Source organism: Phodopus roborovskii, unplaced genomic scaffold (assembly GCF_943737965.1).
Source record: "Phodopus roborovskii unplaced genomic scaffold, PHOROB, whole genome shotgun sequence".
Classification (NCBI taxonomy): Eukaryota; Metazoa; Chordata; class Mammalia; order Rodentia; family Cricetidae; genus Phodopus; species Phodopus roborovskii.
The window spans coordinates 58,761-72,698 of NW_026125484.1; the positions used below are offsets into that span (position 1 = coordinate 58,761).

A 13,938-nucleotide genomic window follows, 5' to 3' on the forward strand; every position below is an offset into this window, starting at 1 on the left:
CCACCAATGAATAGAAAAGTACCCTTTTATTGAGGTAAGACAAGTGTATTTACAATACGCCATTGTTAAGAGTATATAATTTGACCATGAGACTTCTAAAGCAGCTGAATTCCAGAGAAGTGTAAGGGACAACATTGCAGGCATGTTTCTGTTACAGAAGGTACATTTGAACATGACAGAAACACTTAAGGCTGAGTACTAGAACTTTTCCTCCATTTGGGGGAATAAAGGTTTTTGTTGTTTTTTGTCACAAAGACAGAAGGCTGATTTTTAGAAGTGGGCAGGGCTTCCAGAAGTCAAAAGGCTGGTTTGTTTAAAGACAAGCCTCCCAAGGTTCTGACAGAAGTGCAGTGCTGATGAGCAGTCAGTCTCAGGCCCCCGAAACAAAGTGAGCCCAGCCCCTGCCTTGCAAAGGACGAGAGCTTCTCGAATCAGATCCAGTGTGTTCTGAAATCGGACTGCTGAAAGGGCATTTTGCTGTAGTGCAAAGAACACTGTGATGGGTCATGTCGAGGACGAATTTAAATGGCAGACTCCCGCTCTAACAGAGTGACACCTAGCCACTGTCAAACCACATGGGCCAGAGCCTATGGGAAGCGTACAGGGCATCTCACACACGTCCGTTCCCAAAGCATAGCACTGACATTCCAGGGAAGGTGTGACTTTGAGAAGGTCAGACACATTGCCAGGTCTTTTATTATCCCATGAGCTACTGAGGTAGGGTTCTCCAATTCACAGGTTACACCATAAAGTCAGAAGCAAGTACCAAACAGGACAGAAATCCACAAGAATGAACCATCCCACTACACACCAGTCCTTCCTTCTGCAGACCAGCAAGGCTGGAGATTCTCCTGGCACCAAGAAATTTAACTAAAAACATCAAACATTGTAACGTCTTGTAGAAATGGTTTGTAAATAAATACAATTTTAATTATGATTTTCTGCATTAAAAAGCTCTGAAACTGTTAAAAATAAATAGTTCAATCATTAGTGGTAAGATAAACAGTGTCACATCTGAGGGTGCTCCCATGACCAGGTAAGGAAGGACACCATTGTTGCTGCTGGTAGAGTAGCAACAGAAGGGAATGACAAGATTGCCCCAGCACTAAGCTCCCGAGGAACCCCACAAGTTTAGTTATAATGTAATAGTTTTTGCATGTCACCGGGGCATCTTTTCTCCTAAGTCAAGATGGAGATCAGTGGGGGGCAGGTATGGTGCTTGCTGCCTTCTGGATGTTACAATAAGGCTGCAAACAGGAGGAAAGTTAAGATGAAATAACAGCCCTTCTCAGTCACAGAATCATGCTTTTAACATGTTACACACCTTCAATGTCACCACAAGTTGTGAAACCAAGGTAGGAAACTGTGGCCAAATTTCATAAGAACACAAGAAGAAAAACTACATCATAACATGGGGAAACCATCTGATGTGCATCATTTAGTATCTCAGTAACTGATTCCAATGCCCTCTGCGGCAGACTACTCCATGGTCAGAGTGCTCTCTGCTTGGCGTCTGCGTGCAGCAGATTGTATGAACACACCCAGGCCATGCTCAAGAGATCTGCGCATCCACAGTGTCGTAGAGTCCAGAAAGCACTTGGTCAGCTATGCTTGAAAAGTAACAGCTCAAAATGACCTCTGCGTATTCTGAAAAAGAATGTCTAGTTCAGATTTTTATCTGGCTCCAAAATATTAAGATTCAAAAGGACCACAAAAGTTTTATTTTCATGTTTACAAAAAAAGTGATTGACACATGAAACTGGGCTTTCCTTGGGCTGATACATGGAGACGACATAATCTAATCCAATTCAGGCATCATTATCAGAGACCCAGCACACCTAGAAATACCTGGGCCATCATTAAAACAAAACACAAAACAAAACAAAAACACAGAAAAAAAAAAAAAAAAACCCCAAATGGCTACTGGTGTTCCTGAATCTTCTAAAAAAAAAAAAAAAGTAACAGACACCATGGTTCTCTATTAACGGCTGTTTCACGGGTTGCAGCAAGACTAAGAATCAGCCTTCTCAAGTCACTAAACTTGGTAACAAGGATCCATCCTCTCCAGCCGCTGTGCTCAGATGGTCTGGCCACAAGGCTGCTGTCAGTGCTTCTTCCATAACTGTTGGTGCTCTGGAGGGTGTGCGCTTTAAACTTCTGAAGGGCTTTACAAGCTAGTTTGAGAAACTGAACTTTGTGCTGAATAGTCTTCAAAGGGTTCATAAATAATATAATATTTAAAGTCTTCAGTTCCCTTGCTGTTATACCATATTGTTGCTTTCTCCAACTTTATCTACAAACTGTAAGAAGAAAAACATAATTAAAGGGAGCTCAGGCCTTGTATAGCATTGAACCAACACTTTACATGCTGGTTTCAAACATCCAATTTTATAAGGTTTGCGGGAATTCAAGGCATGACATAGTGGTTAGCTGGATGGTGTCCAACACCACCTTCTCAGGTGTGTATAAAATTTACTTTTCTAGAAGCTGCTTTTGCATGACATGTCATACACATGAATTTAAGGGTGAAACATGAAAAATGCAACACAATGAATAAAATAACGTATAAAATGACACTGACACTGCTAGCTCAACAAAAAAAGAAAAGACTGAAATGCCGGCCACTCATGCATTAATGAACCCAAAAAGATATTTCCACTGACCATTCCTGTGGATCTCTTCTGGGCCTATGTGGTCTTTGGACAAACAGATTTAACTCAATTAAGTTCAGTAATAAACAACAGCTATCAGCTATCAACTGAAAACATGTTACATGGGCATTCTGGACATCATACTTAGGGGGCAAAGACACTGAGACAGTCAGTGTGGCCAATGTAAACGTATGAACTTCAACGGACACTCAGGTAAATGGTCACTGATGGGCTACTCTGCTGTCTTACGTGGGCATCCCAGATGGTGATGATGTGCAGCTTGCAACAGTTACATCATCAGAGCAGTGATGCAGGGCGGGCATTGCTGAGATTGCACCCATGCTTCACACCTGTTACGTAGGCACTGACCGCAGACCCCTACTGTACACACTCATTTACACACTCATTACAGACTTGTAACTGCAGTCTTAGCAAATTCAAACGTCATTTTACATATAAACGATACCTAAGCTGAGTCTGGTAATAAAATGAATGGAGCCAGGGTCCACCCACCCCAAGCTGAGGCACCAACCTTTGCAATGATCCTCAGCAGGTGACTGATAGAGGATGCCTGTGGGTTCACTAGAGCCTTAAAACACCGTATTTGCTCTCCACAGACAAATGATCAGGCTGTTATCAGGGTGCTTTGCCTCTAAGACTGATCCCCAGGGAAAAGACTGGGCTTACAGTGGTGCCCATTTTCCTGGAAGTCTGTTAGCCAAGGACTCAGGTGACACTGTGGCTGTCCCTGCAATCTCTAGACAGACAGATGGGCCTAACCACCTTCTGTACTTCAACCTGGTTGTTCAGAATGAGCATGGACCTGTGGAACAAAGGTTCTTCCTAGGTGACTTCTGCTACGGGTTGGCTCTAGAGCCTAAAGAACTGTCTCCCTCCACCCGGGCTCCATCTACAGCATTCTCTGCGTATTTTAGGATCTCACTTAGTTTTCAGACTAAGGAAGATGGCTAGAGAGAAGTCAGAGTTGTCATGAGGTTGACTGGCTCTGTGAGGTCATTCACTGACTTGGGAAAAATGTTTGGCATTTCTACTGTGAGTGGCAGGTGTTACGCTGGGCTCTGGAGAAGAACGGCTAATAGCCATCTGCCTACTCTGCTACGAGCGACTATGATCACGGCTCTGGAGCTCTCTTCTCGATAATTAAAACAGGAAAATGTTACAATAGAGGCGTATACAAGGAAGACAGGCAAAGCCATCCTGAATCTGCCACAGGGAGTTGGGAAGGCAAGTAAAGCCTGAGAGGCTTCCGAGACCCCAAACCGATGGAGCCCCCATGCCCCATGGCAGGTCAGTATTAACACATCCACAGAACACACCCTGAAAGCAGGATGGGTTTCACTTAACAATTCACAAAAGTAGCTTAGCATTATCAACCAGAGTAACACCAAAATAGAAAACAATACTGAAAATGGCATGTCCAAACAAAATGTCAGGTTTTGCATATCTACAAACTATTAGTTTCTGATTTTCAGGGTAACCAGGATCCACGTGACACAATCATTTATATCATAATGCCTCAATCACATTGACGATTCACGCTCCCAGTGGGCATCACATTCATTTGGATGGTTTAAAAAATGTATTACTGCATATATGACTACTTACTGATCTGATTCCAGGCAGATTTAGGAGGGATCCAAGGACAGGCACTCTTCTGATAAAGCCAACAACCACAGGAAAGAAGCCCCTGGGAGGAGAAAGACAGGCTGTCAAATCAATGCTTTCTACCAGGAGGGGCCACTAACCCAGGGAAACTGAGACTTCAGAGTCGCTAGTTACAACAGTTAACGGTTTGATCGCTGGCAAAACGGTGCCCGGAGTACAATGGGCAGAGCTGTGCTGTCACCAGACCATGGGCTTTTCTGTCTGTCCCACTGCTGAAGACGGGAGGGGCCACCAGAAGAACCGAGCTGCTGAGGCTTCGTGTGAGACCATGAAAACACACACAGACAGAACAGCCAGTGGAAGGCAGCCTCACATCTTGTCAGTTTTTGGTGGGACACATGCCCACACAAGTGACCCAGCCGCCAATTAGTTACACTTTGTCTTCCACATCAGAAATGCTAGCTTTCCTAAGACAGATTTGCCTTAATTCATTTTCATGGTTTAGGTGACATGGTGCCTGGCACTCTAAAGTATAAATACAAGCAGTGTTTCTGAACGTATCTTCTCATGCACACTCTGCTTTACTGCCTAACTGGTTCCCGTAAGACAGCAGTGCTCAACAATCCCCGTGTTCTTCACTGGGCCTCTCGCCATGCAATGCACATGCACGAAGCATGCTGTGCTCAAGAAGCAGCTACTATAAAGCAACATATTTACATAAGAAAATGACCTGTCTATCCACTTATATACCCCACTAAAGAAACAGCAAACCCTGCTGTTTGGTGTAATGTCAACTTGACACAAGCTAGAGCCATCAGAGAAAGGAGCCTCAGCTGGAAAAAAAACAAAAAACGGCTCCCTGAGATCCAGCTGTAAGGCATTTTCTCACTTAATGACTAATTCGGGAAGGCCCAGGCTATGGTGGGTGGTGCCATCCCCGGCTGCTGGCCCTGGGTTCTATAAGGTGGTCTGAGCAAGGCAGTAAGCAGCACCTTCCACAGCTCTACAGCAGCTCCTGCTTCTGGGATCTTGCCATTTTGAGTTCCTGTCCTGACTTCCTTTAGCGATGAACAGCAGTGCTGAAGATAAGCTTAATAAACCCTTTCGTCCCCAACTCGCTCTTTGGCAATCATGTTTTGTCACAGCCATAGAAACCCTAACTAGGACAAATTGTTAGGAGAGTGTAGTATTGCTGTGACAGACCTTACCATGTTTTTGGGGGGGACTGTGGAACTTTGGTCTACAAGAACCATTGAGTGTTAAGAGCTTAGTGGGGGCGTTCTTTAGGAACGGAATATAAGAATGTTAAGTACAGAGGATGGAGGCTTGACTTGTAAAGTTTCGGAGGGAAGTTTGAAGACTCTTATCAGGGCTGTTATTTTGAATTAGGATCGCTTGGCAGGGGCTGGAGAATCCACTGTGGATAACAAGATAGCAGAACTACTGAGGCAAATTTTACTTTGCTGGAATACTTGATGTGGGTGGGCTGAGTTAAGAAATCATAAAGAAGAGACCAGCATCGTTGAGGTGAAGCCACACTTGGTAACGTGTAAGCATCACCCAGGTAGTATTGGTGTTGCAGGCATGAAGGGATCATGGGGAGCAGCTGAGGCTTGGCACTGTGAGAGGCAGGAGAGGCCACCGGTGAAGATGCAGCCTCAGTGGCAGTTGAAGGCCCAGGACTGAAGGGGTCACGCGGAGAAGTCGAGGCTTGGCACCACGAGGAGACCCTACGAGGGTCCACTGGTGAAAGTGCAGCCAGCTGCAGGCAGGGACCGGCACACTGGAGATGCCAGGACCACGGGAAGACCAGCAATAAGTGTAGCAGCGGTGGAGTGCAGCCAGCTGGCGCCTAGAAGACAGCTGTGTGTGTTGCAGAGGGCGGAGCTGGAGACGTAGTCAAGACCTCTGGAAGAGTCCGGAAGACAAGTGGGGCCCAGACATTGGATGGCTGGAATTTTGTTTTGCGCTGATTTGGTTGTGACTGTGTCCTGATTTTTTCCCCTCTTGATGTAAAAGTATTTTATTGGAGCCCCTAGTTGAGAGACTTGAATTTTAAAAGACTTTGTATTTTTAAAGATATTGATTATTTTAAGGGAATTGTAAAGATTATGGGACTTTGCAAGTTATTTAAGATCTTGGGGAAGAAGGGTTGTGGCTTAACAGTGATGCGTTTGTGGGTCAAGCTGAGCAGGGGTCAGTTGTACTGGGTGGTTGTGTGGGAATCTGACACATGCTAGAGTCGTCAGAGGACGAAGCACTGCAGATGCTTAACAAACACTTCCTTACTTCCCTCAGGCAGTCACTTACACCTAGGAAACTTTCTTATAGTTGACTGACCTAAAATTGAAAGACTTAGTCTAAACAGTGGTCATTCAGGAAGCGACACTCCCATGTGAGGTCGCCTGCCCAGGGCTCTGAACAGTTATCTGATACACTGGCTCACTGAAAGTAGGAGATAATGGCCTACCTGAACAAGAGAAAGAATCCATAAATTTCGAAGATCATGCCTATCAATGGCCAACCAATGAGGACCACAAACACACCACCCAGGAAGAATCCCGTGGCTTTCACTTTGTGTTTCTGGAAGAAGAATCTGAATGTTCTTTCTAGACCAATTACAAAAGCCAAGCCAGCCACAAACAGAACCTAGGAGAGAAAGACAACACAGACAAGGTTAACCCCTCATCAAGTGAAGAGCAAGGAGACGAGTCAGCAGTGAAGCAGTTTGCTTGGCGTCTGCTGTGCACCCTGCGCAGAGCCAGTTCACGGGGCATGCACGCTGGAAGTCCTGGCTGTCTCCACTGGCCTCATCTTGTGTCTAACCCCATTCAATGGGGGAAAGATGGTGGAAAGGGACTCCAAGACCCACATCGGCAGTTTCCCCAGCTGGCCTGGATGGAAGGGAAACGGCTTAGTTCAACAGACAGCTGGTGAGGCCTGGACGGCCAGCTCGCTTTAATTTCCCACCAAACGTCGTTCCTGACTGTGTGACAGTCACTGTGGGGTGTAGCGGTTTCTACGGGTGGGTGATTTCAGTGGTGACTTCACAGATGGCAGAGGATCAGTGTAAAGCCAAGGAGGAGAGCCCAGCAGCAGAGTAAGAAATCCTTTCCCTGCACTGTGAATGAAATGCCCCCCCCCACCCCATCCCCATAGTTTTCCTCAGGGCAAGTTACTTCTTACCACACACACCATGACCACCAGCTAAGTACCACATTCTCAGAAATCACTAACTTTGTTTTCCTTTCTTTTAATTAAAGTAAGCCACAGACTCCAAACACATCTTAAAATCATTCAGTGACTTTTCCATCTCCCCACAAGGGGGTTATTTCCTCCTGGAACTCCTGTCTGACCAGACACGTGGACAGGGTAGTACACAAGCAAGCAACCAAAGCACTTCCTTTCCAGTGATGTCAGGAACACAGCACCCAAGTATTCAAAAACAGAAAACTACATTGATCTATTCACTCATGTGCTGGTCCACAGGCATGTGCATGGAGGTTAGAGGGTATTTTAGAGGAGTTAGCTGGTTCTCTTCTTCTATCATGGAGCTCCCAGAGATTGGTTAGTGGCAAGCCCCTTTGCCAACTGAGCCATCTCATGACAAAAGATGTACTTTTTAAAAGCTTCTGGTTATTAAAAATTTGTTTATGTAATTTAATCACATGCACAGTCCCAGATATTTCCATTCAAATAGTTTGATAAATTTACTAAGGGGCTAGCAAGTCATCCTTCTTTTCTTTATTGTCTGAGATAGTACCTTGCTACGTAGCCCAGGCTAGCTTTGAACTGGTGGCAATCCTCCTGCCTTGTTTTTCTACGTGTTGAGCTTATAGGTTTGAGCCACCATGCCTGGCTAGGTCTTCTGCCTCCAACCACTATTCAGGTCTAACACTCATTTACTCAATTGCAAATCACACCACAGGGTAGCTGATCAGGTGGGAGCCTTAAGTTTATCTTCTGTTCACACAGAGCTGATGGGGTTCACTGCCGCTGCAAACTGTGAACCTGAGATTCATTTACCTATGATTATGAGCAAGCAAGTCACCAATAGATAAGTCTGATGAATTTAAAATGCACATGTCCAAAACTTACATTTCCAATAGCCAGCAGTGCTTTGTCAAAAAAGAGGATCATTCCAAAGAACAGGAAAAACACTCCAAACCCTGTTAAGCCCATGCCGATTTCTGCAACACAAAGCACATGGTTAAGGCAGAGAACCAAGTCCCTGACAATCCCACAAACCCAGCAAAAACCACAGGTCTCCTCCACCCTGGAGGTCAGCTTCTTCATGGCGTCAAGTTCTCTACCAAAGTGAGGCAGCATCAGCTAGTTCTGTGGCCAAGTGCCAGGAGACAGGAAAAGGTAGGCCTAGATTCTAAACTCTCTCTCTCTTTGATTGTAGGCAAAAATGTACAGGTTTTAACTGTTTTGTCTCCTATAAACTTTACAGCACAACTGTTACATGCTTAGGACTAGAACCTGAAATAACAACCTAGCCCACATTTGTACGTGTTCACTTAGAGACGAAGACTCTGTCAATCAACTCCTGGAGACCCAGGGGTGTTTGTTGTGGTGCTAAGTGCAGTGGTGGACACAGTACAACTGAGGTTGACCTGCATATTAATGCTTTGCTGACCTTACATTTTCTAGGTCCTATCTTTCGTTTGAGGCCACAGACACTCTTGCTATTGCCACAAAGAAAAATCTGCCAGTTACTTCTTGGTCACCCTGCTTTAGCTGTTAGAGGCTAACTGGCAACCTTTATTCTTCTCCCCAGAACTGCTGTTTGTATTAGTGATTTCTGGCCCGTTGCTTATTATTTTCCCTTCAGCTCTAGAGTGCTAAAATCCAGGCCAGCCTGTCTCCCTTCCCCTGCCCCCATACACATTACAAATCAACAAAACTAAGACTGAACCACATCAAGGTTCTGACAAGCCAATACTTTATAAACTTTACCTCTGTCTACAGCTCCATGGCCTGTTTTTTATACCATCTTCTATTTTGTTTCTAAAGTTAGTCTGAAAGAATCTACAAGCCTGTCTACCATCATTCTAGTTTAAATGTATTTCAGGCGCAAATATCGTAATTCCAGGCTAATACTTCCTTGCTCAAATGTTTCAGGAGAATTTACTAAAACAACTAGAAGGGCAAAAAACTTTATTAAGCAACTAGGAGTTAGGAGCAATTCATAACAGCCAAGTTATCCGAGTGTGACTTCTATGTTCACAGATTATCTTAATAATTACACAGAATCCAAGATGTTTGTTTATGGAAAAGGAAGTCAAGCTGGTAACGTGCCCGCAGTGCAAGCAGGATGATCTGAGTTTGGATCCCAGCACCCACCTACAAAGCCAGACATGGTTCATGCCTGCGATCCCATGGCTTGGGAGCAGAGACAGGAGAATTCTGAAGTGCTCTGGCCAGGCAGTCCAGTTAAATCAGTGAGCTCCAAGTTCAGTAGAGAGCCTGTCATTCATATTCACCCCCTCCCTTCTCTGAGAATGACTGATTGAATGTAAATCTGGCCACAACTGCACACATAAAAAGTAAAAGCATTCCCCAAGTTTATAAATAAAGGAGAAAATTAAATGGAGATACAGTAATATGCATTGAGAACTTGCCAGGCACTGTGAGGTGTTTCTCAGAGCATATGAAATGCAACCCTCCCAGTATCGCTGGGATGTAGGCAGAATCACATCACTTTGGGATTGGAGGAAGATGATGGGTAAGAGGGGATATTAGCTGCCCCAAATCAAACTATCGTTAAGTAACTGAACCAAGTCTATTTTAACCACATAAATATTTTTACCCACAGTTTAAAAATACATTTACTAAACCAGAGGGTACTGGGCTGCCCAGAATGATGTAACTGACATAAAGTTTAAATCTCAGTGTAGAACAACCCAGTAGGCACCAGAACTACTGAGAGTTAGCTGCAGTGGGAGAGCGTCCCATGCGGCTCATCACAGTGCAGTGTCCACACGCATGCCTGGTGATCCCTTCAACAAGGTTCTCAGGCAGCAGGTGGCAGGCAGCAATGGCTTAAGCTTCCAGTGAGCAAAGTATCAGCGTGGACAGCAGCCAAGGCCCTGCCGCAGGTAGACATCTAGTCTTCTCACACCACTATCCTACAGCTCAGAACCCAAACATTCCCACGACCTCTTCAAGTGCAGAAGGTCGGTCAGAAGGGGACAGACACCTGTGGGACCTTTACCACAATAACATTAGCACAGTGCTGTCAGAAATACCCTACTGAAATGGGTCAAAACCTCACCACACCCTTTCTCGTCTCCAGAGTTCCCTTTGTCCCTCTCCGTATCCACCCACAAGTTCTCTGAAGTCAAAAGAACTGTATGGCACAATGATCTTCCTGCCATGATCATACCTGGGAATACGTAATATCCTGTCTCCATTTTTTTTTCTGCCCATAAAAAGTAAATTTTGATATAAGCAAACCGAGAGGTTAATTTGAATAACAAAAAAACCTACTTAAGAAACTTTATAAAAAAAAAATGACCAGTTTAACTCAATGTCAATCATGGCTGGCATTTTATCGACAGTGACACTTTACAGAGACTGAGAGCAGGCCCTCCTCCCCCATCATGTCCTTTAAGAAACAGGTAAGTTCAACCAGTTATGAATCTCAGAAGGTCAAACAAATACCACAGCAGCATTTTACTTAATGTGACAATCCAGACGTAACAGGATGCTGTCCCCATGGAAACCCTTGCCCTTCCTTTAGGCACTGCAGGAATGGGGGAAGTGGTACCATAGTGTCTTCAGTCATCCACCCTTCTCAGAACTGAAAGCCTGAATCGTGTTGGCACCTCTCTGGAATGACACTGTCCAATCCAGCAGCAAACACAGACACAATTGGATTAAAAAAAAAAAAAAAAAAAAAAAACCCAAAAAACCTCTGGTTCCCTAAGCATCTCTTCTAACTCAACATCTCACCTCAGGCATCGCAAGTAAACATGGCAGAATTTCACACAGGAATTCTATAAAGAGGGGCAGGAAAGCGACTTTTTCTTCAGAGTCCAATTCCTCACTGCCTTATGCACAGGGTAATTTAAATTCAGACTTGCACCATCCCCAGATGTGAAATTTACACCGAGTCTCCTCAGAAGCCAGTAGTACAGTGAAAAAACAATGCTTGTGAGCCAGCGGTCTTGGGACCATGGCCTTTTCTGGCGTGCATGTGTGCAACTGAATATCCTACATGCTCCAATTTATAAATGGCCCATGTCTGCTTTACTGAATCAAGTTTGGCTCCCAGCACCCACATCAGGCAGCTAACAACTGTTTCTAACCCCAGCTCCAAGAGAACCCATGGCTCTGGCCTCCTCTGACACCCACATGCATATGTCAACACCCCCACACAGGCACATTAAAGGAAAACTAAGCCCACCGTTATGTACATATTTACATCTAACACTAAAATGGAAGAACACACTTTTATAAACTGTTACTAATAATAGTAGGGGGGAAAGGGCCACTTTTACTTCCGATCAAAACCAAATGAAATGGATGGACCAACAGGCAATGATTCCTGGCTAGTTCAAATCAAACACCCAGTGGGCATGATCGGGCTGCGAAGGTGTATAGGAAACCATAGAAAATCTGGTATTCCGGTGTGCCGTGACTTGAATTTGAACCTTCAGACTCTACTTGAGAATAACTTCAAGGAAGGTTTTCGTTTTCTGTTCAATGGGATGTTAGAACTCTGAAAAATCTAAGGCGGCTAGAGTTTGAAGAAGCAAAGGTCATGGCAATGAGGAAGGTGAAGCAAAAAGTTGTCATGCTTTTTTTTTAAAGATTTAAAAAAAAAACCTTTAAAAAGTAAACAGTTTTGGTAGGTATGTAAGTACAAATGAGTTTTTAAAGCGATGGAGCCAGGTCCGGAGAACACTTCAGTGTACTCTGATCTCTGAGACCACAAAAAAAAAAAAAAAAAAAAAAGGCAAGAGGACCGGAATGCTGAGATAGGCAGAGACGGGACGCGCACACAGTACACAGCGACACTAATAACGCAATCCTTTACCTGGAGAGACAGGCAGGGTTGCTCATGCTTGTGACAGTCAGAACTTTAGAGGCCGGGGCAGAAGGATTGCAAGTTGGAGGCCAGACCGCACACAAAGAACCAAAACCAAAACCAAAGGCCAGCCTCGTTTACACACTCCCAGACCCCCAGCACAGACAACCGAGACGCCACTCCCGACACCTCGGGGTGCTCCGACTCCAACTGAGCGCCGAGCGGCCTTACATTAAAATCGGCAAACTCGGTAGAAACTGAAAGGGGCGGGCAACAACCGAGGTCCTTGCGAGGGGGCGTGGGGCGGGCTGGAGCCCGGGGTCCTTGCGAGGGGGCGTGGGGCGGGCTGGAGCCCGGGGTCCTTGCGAGGGGGCGTGGGGCGGGCTGGAGCCCGGGGTCCTTGCGAGGGGGCGTGGGGCGGGCTGGAGCCCGGGGTCCTGGCGAGGGGGCGTGGGGCGGGCTGGAAGCAGCGGCAGCGTCTGAAAGCGATCGAGCAAGCGCAGCCAGCGCTCTCCGCGGGCCCCGCACCCCAGCCCCGCAGGGGCCCGGCCCGAGTGCAGGCGGGACGGCCCGGGAACTTCGTCCTCCGGCGGCGGCTCCACCCGAGCGGGCGCAGGCCGCCCGTCCCTCCCTCCGTCCCTCCGTCCCTCCGGCCGCCGCCCCACGCCGCGCTCGCCCCATTCATTGCGGGCGCGGAGCAGAGGCTGCGGCGGGAGCGCGGCCGACGCGGGGCCCCGGCAGCGCTTACTCTGCGTGTCGGTGAGGGAGATCATGGCGGCGGCGGCGTTGGCGGCGGCGGCCGCGGTGCCTCGGGGCCCACGCTGCGAAGCCGAGTCCGGAGAAGAGCCGCGGGGACGCCGCCCGGCCCGAGCCGCCACGTCTTCCGGAAACACGCAGCCGCCGCCGCCGCCCGGCCGCAAGGCCGCGCCCCATTGGCTGCAGCCTGGCCAATGGGGCGCGTTCTTGTTGGGATGGCCGCGCCGCGCCGCCAATCAGAGAGGCTCTGGCCTGTGATTGGTGGACGGGGCCGTCCCGGAAGGGTGGGCGCTGCGGGCCGGTGGCGGGAAGGGTTTTTATTTTATTTATTTTATTTTTTTCCACGGCGGAGCGGCTGTCAGGTGCGTGGGAGCCGGGCCTCGCCGCCGCCGCCAAGTGCTTCCACCCCCCCTTGTGGAGGCAGCGGCGTGGAGGGACGCGCGCCGGCTTAGCTTGCGTTTTCCTCCCGCATCCGCGACCGTTCAGGCATTTGACTGACAGGCCTTTTCTCGGATGTATTGTGCGCCGAGCTATCTTTTACTGCAAAGTTACGAGGTTTGGGGGAAGGGGCAGGTTTTTGGCAACAAAATCCTTTTTTTTTTTTTTTTAATTTTTTTTTTTTTAAATAATGGGAGGAAATGGACGTAGATCCATCGTTATCTCTCCTGAGCGAAGGGAGAGCGCCTGACGATTTCAGGTCCTGGAAAGGGCATTTTGCTAGGCTGTTTGATTACAAAAGTGAATAGAGGCAATCTATGCTCTGACCTCACAGCCCACGGACGGAATATTATCACGCTAGGAAGTGGTAAGGACATGCCGGTGTACACGAGGAAGGAGTCTTCACTTAGACTCATCCTTAAATGCCGG

The 13,938-nt window shown here is 46.8% G+C and overlaps 1 protein-coding gene across 2 annotated transcripts; it reads right to left on the reverse strand.

Annotated features, from left to right (window-relative positions):
• Positions 1-7: 7 nt before the first annotated feature.
• On the reverse strand, positions 8-13,213 carry LOC127215589 (vesicle transport protein GOT1B). Of its 2 annotated transcripts, XM_051175993.1 has the most exons (6): positions 13,064-13,213; positions 8,376-8,467; positions 6,748-6,926; positions 4,278-4,359; positions 2,664-2,696; positions 8-2,300 (listed from the first exon to the last, which is right to left on the reverse strand). In XM_051175993.1, the coding sequence occupies exons 1-5, from the start codon at positions 13,086-13,088 to the stop codon at positions 2,688-2,690; spliced, it is 387 nt and encodes a 128-aa protein (XP_051031950.1). In that variant the 5' UTR covers positions 13,089-13,213; the 3' UTR covers positions 8-2,300; positions 2,664-2,687. The 2 variants fall into 2 exon arrangements, with proteins under 2 accessions (XP_051031950.1, XP_051031949.1); XM_051175992.1 differs by lacking the exon at positions 2,664-2,696.
• Positions 13,214-13,938: the final 725 nt, after the last annotated feature.